General features: G+C 37.0%; 1 protein-coding gene across 1 annotated transcript; it reads right to left on the bottom strand.

The window, feature by feature from the left end:
- Positions 1-1716: 1716 nt before the first annotated feature.
- Positions 1717-11968, bottom strand: LOC132008325 (ubiquitin-like protein 5). The gene is given in 3 exon segments (XM_059386858.1): positions 1717-1901; positions 11759-11890; positions 11893-11968. Coding segments are annotated over 3 exon segments (393 nt in total).
- Between the last annotated feature and the right edge of the window lie 6677 nt (positions 11969-18645).

The raw sequence follows: 18645 nt of genomic DNA, 5'->3' as shown, positions 1-18645 counted from the left end.
GCTGTTTCCATAATTTAACTATTACAGATAGTGCCACTATAAACATCAGGGTGCAGGTACCCCTTTGAATTAGTATTTCTGTGTTCTTTGGGAAAATAGTAGTAGTAGTAGTAGTAGTAGTAGTAGTAGTAGTAGTACAATTGCTGGATTATAGTGTCATTCTATTGTTAACTTTGATCTGGCTGAAGGAAGGAATAATGAAGCATCCATATTGGAAGCAAGTCCCCCACAGACAGCATGTGAGCTACACAGTCTCAATGAGCCTCTTAGTCAATCAGTAAACAGAGGCTTACATCCAAATGATGAAATATTTCAGAGTTAAGAGGGGACAATTGTGTGGTTCAATCCATTCAGCATCTGCCTTCAGTTCAGGTCAGGATCCCGGGGCCCTGGGATCAAGCCCAGCATGGGGCTCTCTGCTCAGCAGGGAGTCTGCTTCTCCCTCTCCCTCTGCCTGCTGCTCTCCCAGCTCATGCTCTCTCTCTCCCTCAAATGAATAAATAATATCTTAAAAAAATACTTCAGAGTTAAGAATAAAGCTAGCAAACTTTTAATAAAGCCATTTCGTCATCTTTAAAATGCCTTGATGGTTATTTTCAAACTTAGAATTCTCAGATGACTTGGCATTTTGTCCTGGACTGAGGTGGCATAGGAAGAGGCAGATCTTGGTGCCCAGCCCTCTCCTTGAAGCCCTGAATATATTCCTACACCTGTTAAGTCTAGCTTTATAGGAGGGACTTCACCTGCATATGTGTTGACATTTCAGCCAACATGTCCAAGGTCCAACCATATACCTTATACAAAGTCACCCTTGAGCTTATAGGTGCCCACTGCAGTAATGATATCTGCTCTTAGGAGGGTGCACCGAGGGAAGAGACCCATATAGATATTAAAAAAGAGTTTGAGTAGGAATTCCAGATCTCAACAAACAGTAAGGCCTGATCTAAGAGATGGCTGGGGACTATATGTGGGATCCTCCCCTTAAGCATATGAAGTCCCTGGCTAAAAAAAAAAGGAAGTGTCTGGAGAAATCCTGTTTAGATTTTTTTAAAGGGTGGAGCCTAGGGAAGGTACCTTTCTGGCTTGAGTCTAAATGCAGAATCAAGGCTTTGGAGCCAAACCACTGGGGTTCTGACTCTGCTTCTGTTCTTTAACAATTAAGTAATCTCAGGCAAGTTATTTAGCCTGTATTCTTTGGTTTCTTTGTGAAATAAGAATGATAATCATTTACTTCATAGTATTTGAGAATGAAAGAATGAGTTAATGCACACAAAGCAGTTCAAAAAGTAGCTAGGAGAGAGTATGCATTGCATAAATATTAGCAATTAGCTATTATTATTACCATTATTAAAAGAAAGAGTAATAGTGATATTGTTAGAGTGGTAGTAACAATAAGGTGCAAGTTCTGAAATAATGCAGTAAATCCTAAAAATAAGTTGCAATCGGGAATTTATTTTGTCTTGTTCTGTTTGGAATAAGGGTCACTTAGATAACATTTATTTTGCTCGAATAGAAGCCCTTCCTCTGGGTAAGTAATTAACGTTTGAATTTCTGATTCTGGCCACATCACAGATTGAACTAACCTAGATCCACTTCCCGTTACAAAACAGAAATACTGAATATGAATCTAAGAGAGAGAGCAACAACAGGTACACAGCTCTGAAGGAAAAATAAGTGGAGGATGCACTGCCAGATGTGAGAAATGAAAAAGGAAATTTAGCTGGGAGTATGAGCTAAACAAGATGATGCATGACTGAAAAGAGGCAGGTGAAATGCTCTAGCAGCAGAGAGAACCTCTATAAAGCCTGAAGTCACACAACTGTCAGTTATGCCATTTCTAAACCTGAATGCATCCGTAACAGTAACGCAGTCCCAAATATGTAAAGACAAAGATGACAGAGCTAAAAAGAGAAATAGACAATTCCATAATCATAGTGGAAGATTTTAACATACCTCACATAGTCACTTACAGAAAAAACTTTAAGATGATTGTGAAAATTAGGAAAAATAAATAATAAAGGAAACAGATTCTCAGCAAAACTGTAACTAGTTCCAATCCTCTTGATGATGTTGTCCGAACAAAACATCAAGTTTAGAAAATATTTGAATCTAATGAATAAACTTAACCAATGGACATTTAGAGAACACTTCACTCAAACAAGTTATTCTTGTGAGAACACGGGAGATTATACTTGGTATCATGAAATATTTGGAACCGAATGGCAGCGCATACTGGATTCTTTAAATTCTTAAGGGGTGCGATGACCACACTGTCTTTCATGACAATTTAAGCTTTAAATGCACGTATTATAAAAGAAGAAATGTAGCACCATAGTGGTCTTTGTATTTAACTAAAGAAATTAGATTTTTTCAAAGGAGGAGAATGTGAAAACAAATTGGAAAGAAAAGATTGGAATCAATGCAGAAATTAACCAGAACAGCAACATTGGCAGAGGGATCACAAAAATTTTCAGCAAAAATAAAGCTGATTCCAGAAAAAAGAAATAACAGGAAGGAAACACTTGAAATAATTGACAGAAACAACATTAAAATCATAGCTGAAAACAGGCTATCATCAGAAATAAAACTGATATTTAAAAATTTAGTAGAGTATCATGGATAATTTTATGACAAAATATTAGAAAACACTATTAAAAGAAATTTTTAAGAACAATATTAAATGCCCAAACTGACTAAAGAATATATAGGAAACTTGAATAAACAGAAGTCCACTAAGTAGGAAGTAACATCCTCTTCACCCCCTGACCCCTAGTCACCTTATGACTTCTGGTAGGGTGCTTTCAATTTGACGTAATAATGGTTCCATCATGTAAAATATATTCAAGAGATCAAGGGTATAAGAGAATTAATGTAGATTCCTGAAACTTCCCCTTTTTTACTCTTGGGGAAAAACTGGTGCTATCTGTAACTTATGCAAAGTAAAGGAGCCACAGGTTTGGAGGAACCCAGATTTCATCTTCTTTTATGTAATGAGTAGGAGGCACATCTAGAGAAATAGTGGCTTCCCATAGGTAAGTAATCTCACATTCTATTTCCTATAATGTTATAAATTTTCTGTACCATTTCAGTGCAATGAGTCTTACCAAACCTTACTATGATTCTTTCAGATAATCTCCAGATCCCTGATCATGTTTCCAAATCTGGACAAGGAATTTGAGAAAACTGAAATAAGCCATTCACAGAAAGACAAAATAGTACATGATCTCACTGGGATGTGGAATCTAAAATAGTCAAACTCCTAGAAACACAGAGTAGAATGGTGGTTTGCAGGGACTAGTGGGACTAGTGGGAAAATGAAAAGATGTTGGTTCAAGGGTGCAAAGTTTCAGTTATGCAAAATAAGTAAGTTGTGGAGATTTAATCTACTACATGATGATATAGTTAACAATTCTGTAGTGTATACTTGAAATTTTCCAAGAAGGTAGATCTAAAGTGTTCGTTCTCAAAATTGGAAAATAAAGAAATGAAAAAAAAAAAAAAAGGTAACAGTGAGGTGATGTATATGTTAGTTTGTTTGATCATAATGATCATTTTACAATGTATTTATACATTAAAATATCAAGTTGTAGATTTTAAAATATATATATATTTTTTTATTTGTCACATATACCTCAGTCCAAAAAACAAACAAACAAACAAACAAAACCCTACAAGATGTAAAGAACTAAAAAGAAAACAGAGAATAAAGAGAAATAGAAACTTATTTATACCACCTGTGATAGTGTAAATTTTCTCAAACTCTCTACAAAGCAATTTAGCAATATGAAGAAGTTGAAAATGCCTATTTTTCGTAGAGGTTCTGGTATTAGATATATAACCTATGGCATCATTTTTAAAAGTGCTGATTATAACCCATTAAAAGATTTCCAGTTCAATTTAGTAGGTTTTTATCCACTTTAGTTTATTAGAACAGAACTCAAAATGCCAGAGTAAATTTTATTCATCATATACATATATCTGTGTGTATGTGCACATGTGTATATGCATGTGAATATAGAAAAGATAAAGGTAAGTATCTTTCAATACATAGGTTTGTGTGCTTGTGTGCAGGTCATGAGTCCCAAGATAAAATGTATTTCCTTCTGTGAATTACAGTACAAAAAGTTTAAACAGAATTTTCCTGGAGAAACACCCCCATATAAGCACAGTGAGACATTTACAGGGGTGTTCACTGAAACATTTTTCCTAACCATGAGTAATGGTAAATAATTAGAAGTCCTTCAATTAAAAATGGGTAAATAATTCATAGTACTCTTATATAACAAAACACTACAATAGTCAAAATAAATGAACTAGCTCCTCATGAATCACTATGCAAAATTTCACAATATAACATCGGGCACAAAAAGCAAGTTGAAAAAGTACATCTGTAAAATTTATGCAATAGAAGAACAAAATAATATTATAGACCTTTATAGCTATATGGAGTGGAGGTATAGAAACATACATGGTAAGGATACACACATGCTGCAGGACTCTAATTACCTCTAGCCTGGTTGTCTTTACATGGTTAAGGAGAGCAGATTATGATTGGAATAATGAGGAATCAGCTGTAAGTACAAAATTATATTTCTTTCCAAAAGAGGGATATGAAATAAATCTGATGATATTGCATTGGTATACCTGAGTGTTTGCAATGTCTCAAAAGTAATTTCTTAATCAAATTAGGTGAACTGGCTTAAGGAAGTGTTCTGTGCCAACAGGAGTATTACAAGTAATTATAACCATAGCATCTGTATTTAAATGAACTAATAATGCAAAAGAAAAACTGGTATCTCCCCAAACACATTCAACATACGCCCACAGTTGTTACTGGTGTATCAAGATGGAAACTTTAAATTGAACAGAAAAAAAAAAAATAAGACATTGGAAAGAATTTCTCAACTGCGAATTTCAGACTTTAGAGATTTAGAAACAGATGGGGATCCACTAAATTTCAGACTCGTACACGTTCTCTTAGCTAGAGGTCAGTTAAAATGACCAGCTTTTTCCTGAGGTTCTTCATATATTTATGTAATGCTCACTGCAGAAATATTTAAGTAGTGATAAAAGTGCTAAGAATGGGAAAACAGCTTCAACGCACATTGTCAGCTGTGGTTTTTGCCAAATACTTAACTTTCCTTAGGCCAAAATGTTTGCCACATGAATGATTCCAGTTACAACTGCAGACTACTCAAAAAGTGGTTCCAAGTGCCATGAAAATCACACTTTAGCAGAAATTGGCATGTTTCAAACCACCACTGAATGTTAGGGCCAAAGGTTCTTTTTAAATTAACTATTAGTATTTTTACACAAATTCTAAACCTACAGGATACGAGGAAAATGAGCAAACTCATAAACTGGTTTTCACATTCTATGACAAGCTCAGTAAGAAAGTGGAAACACATGCCCCCATACCATCATTTAACCATGAATACTCTATTTTAAAAATGTAAAATGTAATTAATTATTTATCAGAAGATCACCCAGACTAATAAGACTAACATTCTGCCAAATAGTTATACAAACTCAAGTGATCAGTTGAGCTCTTTGGCATACCCTGTGGTGGCTAAACTTTGAAGGGGACCCCAGTGAGTCAAATCTTTACATAACACACTCCCCTTGAGTGTGTGGGCAGGATCTGAGGCTTACCTCCAGCCAACAGAAAATGACAAAGGTAGTGGAACAGCCACTCTGGGCTTACATAAGACAGTATCTTAGCAGCTGGTAGCAAGAGCTTCTCCTACTGGCTTAAAGGAATAAGGTTCCACATTGTAAGGTGGTTTAGGGATGAGGGGGTTTACAGTAGACTTGTAAAAGGACCATTTGGGGAGGAACTGTAGTGTCAAGTAGGAGGAGAGGGCCCTCAGGATAGCTAGTCACCAATGGGAACCTCCATCCTACAGTCACAAGGAATTCGGCCCCAGATCCTAAGAGCTTGGGCAAGGATTCTGAGTTCCAGAAAGGAACACAGCCCTGTCCATATGTTGAGTGCAATCTTGTGAGAAGATGAGAAAAAGAACGGGTTGAGCTGTGCCTAGACTAGTCCACCAGACTGTGAGATCTGAAATGTACACTGTGCTAAGCACCTAAGTTTGGGTAATCTGTTATGTAGCGACAGACAACTAAAACCATTCGCCAACTGTGAAAAAGCTGCATTGTCAGAAGTTCCCAATTTTGAGTGTGCTTGAGACTTACCCAAGACTTTTTTTTTTTCCTTTTTAAACAAATACACAATTCTGTACCTCAAAGCAATTGCTTGATCAGAATTTTGAGAGAAGGGGCTGAGATATGCTAATTTTTTAAAGATTTCCAGGTGATTCTGAGGACACCAGTCTGATCCTTGAGATCCTTTCTAGTTATAAATGTTTACAAATGGCATTTGGCATGCAAAGGTTGATAACGCTTACTTCCTCTCATTTTCTTGTATAGTAAAATCACACATGATATTTGCTGTAGCTCCAGAGACCAACTTTTAAAACATGGAAGCAGCTGTGCTTGATAAATATATCTATCTTTGGCCATCTTCCAAGCCAATATGTCATCAACCAGTGTGTGGACATTTACTTTCCTTCTTAAAAGAGAGAAAGAAGAACAGAAAGACAGAGAGAGAGAGAGGCACAGATACACACACACACACATTTTAAATGACCTACACACCCAAAGTGACTATAAATGAGGCTTGTTTGGGGTAGGGGTGGGAACAGGCACATCTTACTACTTTCTTTCCTCTCATTGTTTCTAAAACCAGAGCTTCCCCTTCCCTCCCAGCTCCGGCTGGGCAAAAACCTCCTATTTCCTACTGCCTATTTTTTGTACCCATACCTAGCAAAGCTCTGTTGCTCGCCATCATCAATCTATAATGAGAGAGGAAAATACAGGTAAGAGAGGAGAAACTAAACCTTGGAGAACTCTCAGCTATAAATTAAAGTTCGATCTTACTTATATTTTAAAAGCAATGGCCCCATGGAATAAAGACAAGGGAGTTTTTCCTCCCTCTATTCACTTCTAATTTATATTGTCCCAAGTCAAGGTACTGTGGAAGGAAAGTTGTAGAAGCTGAGAGGCTAGAGGAATTGATTTTTGGTTTTTGTCTTCAAAAAAGAGGAGTAACAGGAACAGACAGAGTATCAGATAGTAGCTTAGAAGTCCATGTGCCTCAGTTTTGATCCTTGGTTTAACGTGTTAACCTCTATACCTCTGGTTCAAGGCCCTATGGTTGCTGAGTTTCTAAGGGCAACTATAAATCCTGAATAAGCGGTTCATTCTGGGTTGCCCTCTTTTCAAATGGGGTCAAACTACTTTCTTGGCAGATTTCCTTTAAGATGATTTATTATATTGCTGAAAAAAAAAAAGAATGAATGAATGAATGAACAGACCCCTTTCTCCTCTTCTTCTAACCATCCCCATGCAGAATTTGTAAAATCCATTAATCATATACTGGGTTTGAATGAGTTTTCAGGACTTCAGAAAGCAGCCTGCTGAAAGTTTAAGCAGATGTTTCCTTTTATTAATGCAACGATGAACAACGTTGAAAAAGGAGAAGCAAATATTTTACGATCTCATCTTCAAAGTCAAAGAATTCTCAGAGATTTGTTTTTTTCCTGCTTTTAAATTTCAGGTCAGTGGGACTGGGTTCAGGAACCCTCACATAGCACATGTTTCAAACAGAGTGTCGTGGTACTACAGTCTGTTCCCTTCTCTCTTTCCCGCACTACCTCTTCACCCCCACCCCAAGTCCCATTATGTTTGGTTGAAGCTGCCTTTGGAACAAAGATTGACTTTTAATACACATTTGCGTGCATCCCAATAAATAACATAGTTTATTGTGTTTCAATCAGTCTCTTATTCTCAAAAACTCTAACAATAATTTCAGATGTGGTCTCCTCACATTTCAAATTCTGACATAGCTATGCCACTTGGCACTTTGATCACTTATTACTTGTGGTTTTCTTTTCTTTTCTTTTATATTTATGTTTAATCTGAATCTCTGCTGACTAAACTTCTTTTCTAACTATGATACACACTCTATTATCTCTCCCCAGGATACTGTCTCTTACCATTGAACTAATTATAGGAGCAGTGGATATAATATCTCTTCTTTTATAATAAACCCAACCAACTGCGCCATATTCCTATTGCCACTAGAACATTTAATTCCCTTGATGATAGCTTTAATTGTTGCTAAGAACAGTATTTTTTCCAGGGCTCTTCACTTTTCGTCACCAACAATAAGATGTGTTTATTTCCCTTTTCAAGAGCAACTTCTTCCCCAGGCGGGAGAAAGAAAGTTACTTCGAAACCACATAAAATGTACTGAGCATTCAATCTTAGGAGTGGAGAACAATATGCTAAATTGAGACGTGAAATCTGGAGTATACAACCACCTACACTAGATACGGGTTCTCCCCTCACATTTCAGGGTCCCCTCAGCCACACTGAAAATAAGTACTTTCTAAAAAAAAAAAGACAACATTTCTCCCCTTTGCGATTGCATGTAACTGATCTAATTGACACATTTTAAATCCCTGAGAGTGCAATGCAGACTTGTCTCCCTTAACATGTGCTCATGCAAATGATGAACACTGGTAGGAAGAATGTTTCTAAAGAAGATCACATTTGCATCTAACTGATTCAAGCATCATATTTGATGTGGCTACATGGAAGGTATTCTTGCATAAGTAGGGACTTTTTGGAAACCTTGATCATTTTTTTTTTTTTTGCCCATTTCCTGCAGCATAATATCAATTCTGCTTTTCAGAAACAAAACAAAACAAAATATGCATATGTTTTAAACCCATCAGCATCAAAATCACAGGATATAGTGAAAGCAGGAAATATGCCAACATCTCATTGGTCAATTTGGTTGCTTACTTTCATGAACCTTAATCTACCCATGTACAAATCTGGAAATTGAATTAGACCAGAGATGAGAAACGATTTTTGTTAGCACTGACTCAGGGCAGAAATGTGCATGGGCTTGTATTTGGAAGAAATTGTGTATATCTATACCTATACCTACACGGACATCTATACCCACCTGTACCGATTTCTACAGCCATCTACATTTATATTGGCATCTTTAGGAAACGTAACATCTATAACTGTGATGGATAGTTATTTTATTATTTCTAAATTCTTGAAGGCTTTTTTAGCAAAGAAAAATTCAGAAAATGTATTAATAGTCTTTGAAATAACATCTAGGAATAATAATAATTAGAGAAGGGGATCTAATTTCATATTAGAGTTTAGCCACACAAATAGGATTTTTAAAATTCTGATTAAGGAATTGGTAAGCAGGTGGAAAAATATTGCTTCTACCATTTCAGCTCCTACTACTCTTGGCCTCATACACTTCATTGCAGTAATATTGGCCTTTGCTCTGTTTTTGTAACATACAAATTAATTTCTGCCTCAGGATCTTTGCATTCTCCTCTTTCAGGAACTTTGATCCAATACCACTGAATAGCTCATTTGTTCATTCTTCTCTTTACTCAGTGTATAATCCCTATCTCTAAGAGAAATCCCTACCTTCTTATATACTCCACGCTTGTTTATAACAGTGCCCTATTTTATTTTCTTATAGGACTCATCACTAACTAAAATAAAGTACATTAATTGTCTGTTTCTGTTCAAGAATGTAAATTTTTTAAGGACAGATACTTTGTCTTATTCACATCTCCAGCACAGAGCAGGTGTTCATTAAATTTTGGCTGAATGAAGAAATATGTTTTTTTCTTGTCTTTCAGATGATGTCTTAGACCAAGTTGTAAGGCAAGGTAAGTCATTAGTTGCTCATCACTGAAATATGTGTTTCTAAAATGATAACTGATAATGTTAATAACAACTAGTACTATACTTAGCATATTTGCTATCACACTGATTTCCCCACTGAAAGTGGTATTATAGCCAACTCTACTTTGAGGATGAATTCTTGCCATGTCATGTGATTTTAGATCAGCTCCAGGATTTTGATGGGAAAGCTATTTTTAACATCCCAGATTGGAAATGCCCACATTGCACTGTTTTACCAGGAATACAGACCACCCTCAAAATCGCTTAACACTGGATTTCTAATCTCATTCTTAGGGTTCTTATATTTGTGAAAGGAAGCTAACATCAAATAATGCGAGAAAAAATAAAGCCTGCTTTTTGTTAGAGGAATAAATCTCAGAAAAAAACATATTTTCATGAAAAAAAAATAGCCAGTTTATAGTAGAGTGGCCAGGATTAGTAATACTTAAAACAATACTCAGAGGCTCTGACTTTCTCACCTCACACAGTTTCCTGGCCATTTAGACAATTCACTTCATATCTGAGCTCAGAAATACTATTTATGCCTCAGTGGAGGCATAAATAGAAAGCTATTTATGGACCTCTCAGAAAATCAGAGTCAGAACATTACCAAGCTTATTGTTTGAAAAAACTATTAAAGAATAATGGACATACAATATTGTATTAATTTCAGGTATAAGCTATGGTGAATCGATATTCATATACATTACAAAATGGTCACCACCGTAAGTCTAACTGCCCCCTGTCACCACAAAAGTCGTTACAATATTAGTGACTATATTCTCTCAGCTGTACATTATGTCCCCATGATGTATTTTAATACTTAGTTATTTTTTTTTGCTTTGTTATAGTAGGTACATCTAAAACATGACACTAAAGTGTTAATCTGTGTTACAGAAAAGATACTAAGATTTTCTATTATTTACACTAAACAAGCAAGCACCTTTAAAAAAATAAAAGATAAATAAATAATATAAAATTATTTATAAATATATATTATATAATGTTTATATTTTGTATTTTATAAAAATGTATTTTTATACTTTATAAAAAACAAATAAATAAATAAAACCCAAAACAACATAAAACAAACCAAATTATTCCTTTTTGACATTCCCCTAGCCAGAGGGGACACTGTGTCCTCTTCCAAATGACCAAGACCCCTTTCAGGGGTTACACGCTATGAAGACATCCTCTAATTAGAAATATCAGCTCTGGCTGGAATCACAGGGGCAATGGAGAAGGGTTAGGGTTGTGGAGGAGGGGGTCCAAACTTGGGCAGGGGATTCCTACAGCTTCTGGCCAGCTGCCCTCAGACCCTTGCTGCCTTTTGCCATCCTTGGGTGGATAGCTTGGTTGGAGGTGCTGCGGGAGCTGTCCACCCACCCAGGACTTTAGGGTGGGTTCAGACGGCTATGGCAGGTCAATACTCCAGGAACAATTTTTTTTTTTTTTTTGCAACTTCAAAGATTTTATTAACATGAGGTTTTTGTTTGTTTGTTTGTTTGTTTTTAAGATTTCATTTATTTATTTGACAGACAGATCACAAGTAGGCAGAGAGAGAAGAGAAAGCAGGCTCTCCACCGAGCAGAGAGGGCTCGATCCCAGGACCCTGGAATGGTGACCTGAGCCGAAGGCAGAGGCTTTAACCCACTGAGCCACCCAGGTGCCCCTAACATGAGTCTTTAAAAACTAGCATCCTGAGGCATCTTGGTGGCTCAGTGGGTTAAGCCTCTGCCTTAGGCTCAGATCGTGATCCCACATCAGGCTCCCTGCTCAAAGGGAGTCTGCTTCTCCCTCTCCTCCCCACCTCTGCTCTCTCTCTCTCTCAAATAAATAAAATCTTTAAAACAAATAAATAAAAACTGGCATTCATACCAGTGTGGGGGTGAGGGTGGGAGAAGAGGGGAGGAGAAGGGGGGCGAGAGGAGGGTGGGGCAGGGTAGTGGGGGAGGAATTCTGCTCTGTTGGTAATCAAGCTCTGGCTTCATCCCATCATGGATTTCACAGTCCCCCAGAGACACATGGTCCTTAAAAATCTTGCCCCACTTCTTCAGGATGATCTTGTTTTAATGGGTACCAGTTGGTTGTGACCAGCTTCGATGGTGCCATCAGTGTTGCATTTAACATGGACCGTCTTACCTAGAGAGTTCTTGCAAACAACCTCCATCATCCTGTCTGGAGCTCAAAACACCTGGAACCTGTGGCTGCCACAAGCTCCTCCTTCAAGGGCCAAGCCCATGTCAGAGTGGACTCCAAGGGCGAGAAGCAGACCTTTAATCCAATTCACCTACTTTATCCCCCCCCCATATTCCCAATTGACAACCATCAGTTTGTGCTTTGTAAATATGAGTCTGTTTTATTTTGGGTTTGCTTTGTTTTTAAATATCATATGTACATGAACTTCTACAATATTTGTCTTTCTTTGACTTATTTCACTCAGCATGATAGATTCTAGGCCTACCCATGTTGTCACACATGGCAAGATTTCATTCTTTTTTATGATGATTCTTCCATTACACCCCATCTTCTTTATCAATTCAACTATTCATAAACAGTGAGTCGGCTTCCATTTCTTGGCTCTTGTAAATAACGCTATACTGAACATAGAAGTACTTCTAAAAAATATATGTTTATAAAAAATAAAAAATTATATTACAAAAAAAAAAAAAGAAGTACTTCTATCTTTTCAAATTTGTTTTTATTTTCTTTGGATACTTAAACGGCCAAATTGGCCGTTCTATTTTTTTTTTTAATATTTATTTATTTATTTGAGAGAGAGAAAGAGTGCAAGTGAATGAGGAAGGCCAGAAGTAGGGGGAAGAGAGACAATCCTCAAGCAGGCTCCTCTCTCAGTGTGGAGCAGGACACTGGGCTTAATCCCAGGACCCCAGAGATCATCACCTGAACTGAAACCAAGATTTGGCCACTTAACCAACTGAGCCACGCAGGCACCCCTGGTAGTTCTATTTTTAATTTTTTTTAGGAAACTTCCTTAGTGTTTTCCATAATGGCTGCACCAATTTACATTCCCTCCAACAGTGCACCAAGGTTTCCTTTCCTCCACATCCTGGCTAATACTTGTCATTTCTTGTCTTTTTCATACATTACTAACCATTCTAACAGATGTAAAGTGATACCTCATTGTGGTTTTGATTTGCATGTCCCTGATAATTAGGGAAATGCATGTAGCTATTTTCATGTTGCTGTTGGCCCTCTGTACATCTTTCTTTGGAAAATGTCTATTCAGATCCTTTGCCCATATTTTTTAACCAAATTGTTTCTTTTTTTGATATTCAGTTGTATTCAAGCATACTCCTAAAAAACCAAAACAAACAAACAAACAAACAAACAAAACAAACCTAAAACAAAACAAAAAACCCACTAGTAGCAAAAACAAAGACCCTGATTATATATATTACTTAACGGAGCTGTGCATGATTTGTTGTCTTGCTAAAGGCCTATTTTGTAGTCAAGTCATCCAAGTGAATTATAGTGGTAGGAACATACCCTTCTGACATAATCAATTTAACTTCAGGCAAAATGTTGGGATCAAATTCAAAATATATGGGTGTGGGTAACAATTCTCATGACTAATCACCTAATTAATGCATTTTGCCTTTGTTTACTAAGAATATTTATATGCTAATTAAGTCAGATGTACTGACTGGTCATTAAATGTACCACTGATGAGATTTTAATAATAATAACTAAAACTGAAATCTTATTCAGGTTAAAGTTGGGTTTTTTTTTTGTTTTTTTTTTTTTTTTTTTGACAGAGAGAGAGATCACAAGTAGGCAGAGCAGCAGGCAGAGAAAGGGGGAAGCAGGCTCCCCACTGAGCAGAGAGCCAGATGCGGGGTTCCATCCCAGAACCCTGGGATCATGACCTGAGCTGAAAGCAGAGACTTAACCCACTGAGCCACCCAGGCACCCCTTATTCTACAGGTGAAATGACCATCTCACACCACAATTTCAGCAGTTTATCAACTACCTGGGTGAAGGTAATCTTTTTTTTCTCCCCACAAATCAGTTTTTACTGAATTCTGGAGTTGTGAAGTAACTTACCCAACATCAGATTTAAAAAGTTGTAGAGTGGGTCTACAACCTAGATTCTGGTCCTTTATTCTTTTTCTCCCCCTAAATCAGTTTTTACTGAATTCCAGAGTTGTGAAGTAATTTACCCAACATCAGATTTAAAATGTAGTGGACTGGGTCTCCAACCTAGATTCTGGTCCTTTAAGTAAGTTTCCAAACTTACTTCTAAGATAAGCATCCCTCTTTCAAAGGAAAGTTTAAGCACAAGTTCAACATATAACAGAGATAAATATGCACCCACTACTATCAGTTATGAAAGATGCCAGACAACACACCTGGCCCTTCAACTCCTTCCTCCACTGAAGTGACTGAAGGAGCTCTGAAGAAAACACTTAACACATTGCATGGTTTGAAATCCAATGATGCATATATAGATAGAGACTGAAGCTTGCAAGGAAAGGGATTAATGATAATGACCAAGTCATCAGTATTGGTTATGGACTCTTTTCATTCATTGTATGTTCATTAACTATGGCTTTCTTAAGTATAAGTTGATGGATTCTTCCCTCTCTGTTTCACCAGTTACTTCAACACTCAGTCATCATCCAGGCCTCTGTAAGGCATGGCCTCTGCACATCTCCAATGTCACATAAACTAGAATGTAGTACTTCTAATGCTCTTAATTGCAGCAACAGCTCTGAGCCCATTGGTGATTCTTCCACCAGAAGGAAGGAAACAAAAGTGTAAGTACGTCTTTTTAGAATATCTGTGAAATTAGCTCTACCTGATTTGACTTTATTATTAACTCCAATATGATCTGAAGTTAGACTAATGTCAAGACTAATGTCGAGTTTTGATATTGTGGGATAAGCACTGAGATTGGAGTTGGGCCGTTCATTTCCAGTCAAATATAACCCACCTCCCTTGTGACCTGTGAGTCTTCGTGAAAGTCATTCTTTTTAGTTTCGGGCATTTCACACGTAAACAAAAGAAAAAAATATATCATAACAGTGAAGCCCAATTATGTTTTTTTAAAGGATGGTATTCAAAATATGCAGCAACTAGAAGGTCAAGTACATTGTCCAATCAGAATGGATGCTGACAGCAAACACTGAAGGGGCCCAGGCATATAGTAGCTGTGGCAGAATCCGGTGAGATCAGATAGCATAGTAAACATGGAAATGCTTTGTTAACTATGAAGTTTACCTAAGGTTAGGTGTAATTATAATACTGGTTTATAAGTTCTGTACATTCTTGCTTACTTATAATATTTCAAACCATGATGTTCTCCATGAACTTCAGTGCTACAAGTATTTAAAAAGACAAAGACGATGGTGATTATGATGGTTATTTAATTTTTTACCAGAATTCTAAAGGATGGGTTTCATTATTATCTCTGTTTTACAGATGAGATCCTTGAGCCTCCATAAGTTTAATTCATATGCCTGACCTTACCCAGCTAATCACCTGCAGAACCAGAATTCAAACCCAAGTGTGTCAAAACCAAGCCTGTGTCATAACCTGGGTAGTTGAAGTGTGATTTTTACCAAGAATTCACAGTAAATTTCTCAAAGTCATAACATGCTGAAGTAAGACTTCCACCTCCTGTTACTTCTCAACTGGAGTCACTGGTAAGGTGGGTTTATTCTATATTTAATGGAGCTTCAAGATCCCTCACTTACACCATCATCTGCCAGCGCTGAGAGTTACTTAGGAGTCCTAGAGGATTTTGGGTGGGGAGGGAAAGCCAGGTTGCACACAGAAGCAAATCTACACAAGTATTACTGGGAAATGGCGCACAAAGAACTCAGAAGAAAAGACTCTAAATCTCTAAAATTTCAGAATTTTCTTGGGATTTCTCTTATTTGAAATCATGATTTATTTTGTCCCCAGTTGTGTTCTCATACTTTACTTATTTGTTTTCTCCTTAAAGAAAGTCTTTACAAATGTATGACCTTTGAGTCCCCAAAAAACCAGTTCTGCCTTGGTCATGGTGTTAAGTGAGGACGAATCTAGTAGATATCTGGGAAACCAGCTAAGCCCAGTTTTCTCATTCTTAGCTCTTCCTACTCACACTTCAGAGCCAACATAGCAGCAATTTCTGATTTTCTAAGTCTACATTAGTTTCCCTTTCTGCCATCCCCCTAGTATCAATGGCTTCCCCTTTATAATATTTTTAGAATTTATCATATGTTACTCCCAGTTACATGTACCTCAAAGACAGGCTGTGTCTGACTTGGTCACCATTTTATCTTTAATGCCAAGATCAGCACCTGACACAAGGAAGCTACGTAAGAACTCAATGAATAACTACTGAATAAGCATTTTTTTTTTCCTTCCTTAGATATATACATGTAGTTTCTGAATGTCCCATATACCTTGTTGAAAAACAGAATTTTTTTTCACCCCAAATTTTCCAATTTTTTAAAGATTTAATTTATGTGAGAGGGAGAGAACAAGAGAGAATGTGGGCCAGGGGAGGGGCAAAGGGAGAGGGAGAAACAGATTCTGAGCTGAGGAGGGAGCCCAAAGCCAGGCTCCATCCCAGGATCCCAGGATCATGACGAGAGCTAAAGGCAGACATTTAACTGACTGAGCCACCCAGGGGCCCCTGCCCTAAAAATTTCTATAGCTGAACACCTTTACTCAGGACTCCGTCCAAACCTTTGAATTTAAAGACAAGTGCAGAGAGGAAAATCAAACACTTCATGTGAACAGTCAAAGCAACAGAAAAAGACAACTTTAAAATACAGTAACATGGATTTAGATGTCACTGAAAACAACCCCCCCCCCAATCTCACCAACCCAGACAAATCCCACAACTCACTAGACACATCTATAAAAAAATGAACATGTCTACAAAATGTTCCTGTGAAACAGAATGCATTTCCTGAAGAACAAAATGTAATTTATAGAGACCTTTTCTTTTATGACAACTCCCTTGTGTCAGGAATTCAAAGTAGGCCAAATGACCACAAAAACTTGTGTCAGGAATTCAAGTAGATCAAATGGCCAACTGGAAGATGAAGATTGAACAATCTTAACTTTTTGGCTCTTCTTAAGGGAGTAGCATAAATCTTTTAGGGCAGGTTGCAAGACAGTTTGATATGTTTCAGTAGTTGCTTCATACCTCTCTGGGTTCTTCTGAATCAATACTTGTCCAATTTTTGTCTTTGGTTTGATAGAATCATAAAAACATAGAAAGCAGAGTAGGATGGAACTCTGGCGGTTAGCTAATTTAACTTTTCACACTACAAATGCCTTCCAAGGAGTCCCCAAAACTAGCAAGGGAATGTCCTGAGGGAAACTTCCAGATTTGGAGCATCTCCAACTATTGGAAAGAGTGTTTACTTTGTCTTATTCTATTCTGTTTCTTTCAAATTTCATCAATACCTGCCTTCCTAGAATTGACTTCTACTAGGGATTGTTTTACCTTCCGAAGCAACCCAAGATAAAAATATTCCTCTTTGTTACCCAATGATATATTAGCATTAATATTCCTCTTTGCTACATTTTGTGTTGAATAACTAACCTTCTCAACCTTTCTTCTGGCTACATTCGTCAATTTGGAGCCAGGTTCACATGGCTTCCAGACTGGTTATCTTGACCAATTTAGGCTGAATACACCCTAGACAAAATTGTTGGGTAGGATTACTCACACACAGGATGGGCTAGGAGCTAATAGTCCAGATAATTAACAAATTTTAGGGGAATTACGTTACCAAAACAATCTCAAGCCTATGACTCAATCCTAAAAACATTTTGTTTTCTTGATATCTTACCAAAAGCTATAGCTCCTCAAGAAGGGCTTATTTTCATGGGGAGACAAACCATAAGTGACTCTTAATCTCACAAAACAAACTGAGGGTTGCCGGGGGCAGGGGGTTTGGGAGAAGGGGGTGGGATTATGGACATTGGGGAGGGTATGTGATTTGGTGAGTGCTGTGAAGTGTGTAAACCTGGTGATTCACAGACCTGTACCCCTGGGGATAAAAATATATGTTTATCAAAAATAAAAAATAAAAAAAAAAAAAATAAAAAAAAAAAAAAGAAGGGCTTATTTTCTCATTCCTCCCCTCAAATGTAGATATGGAGATTAATAGATAATGAAGACCTTCTGGAGACAGAACCAGAACAAAGAGCTTTCACTGTTTCTATCCAGCAGATTTGATGATTGTAATCCACCCACGACTACCCTTGAGTTGACACTCTCTCTTTTTCTGAAAAGAGAATTTTCATGTACTTCCTTCTTTACTTTTTATATATTATATTTGTTAATATTGAATAACTAACCTTTTTAGTATATTAGTCTTCAGATCACATAAAATTTACCCAAATATATAGGAAAGGACTGTCCATCACTCTGATTTCCTTGATGATTTGTGGATACAGTAAATGGATAAAATTTTGAGGTTTAGAGAGGAAGGGCATGCATAAATATCTGGGAAGCAAATGTGTAGATTACAGTATGGTCTGTTTATGGCTTACCCAAGAATCTATTTTCTCATATCCCTTAATAACCAAACCAATAACTTTGGCAGTGTTTTGCTGTCCAGTTAAAGAAAAAACAAAAACGCAATGCACATTTTACAGCCTTTGTGCACCAAAATGTGTCCACATGATTGAGTTTTGGACTAAGAGATGTAAGTGGAGTTGTCATGTGGGATTTCAAAGACATGCCTTTAAAGGGAGAAATGATATACTGCTTTATGGTTTGACCAGTTAGTTTTCTGAAGTACAGATCTGATATCTGGGCCTTCACCTCTTATTTTACATAATGAGAGTAAGTCACCAACCCAAAAATAGTGGACA

The sequence above is a fragment of the Mustela nigripes genome, unplaced genomic scaffold (assembly GCF_022355385.1).
Source record: "Mustela nigripes isolate SB6536 unplaced genomic scaffold, MUSNIG.SB6536 HiC_scaffold_81, whole genome shotgun sequence".
In the NCBI taxonomy this organism is placed as follows: Eukaryota; Metazoa; Chordata; class Mammalia; order Carnivora; family Mustelidae; genus Mustela; species Mustela nigripes.
The sequence above is the reverse complement of the archived record's forward strand: the minus strand, read 5'-3'. Positions and strand labels throughout refer to the sequence as shown.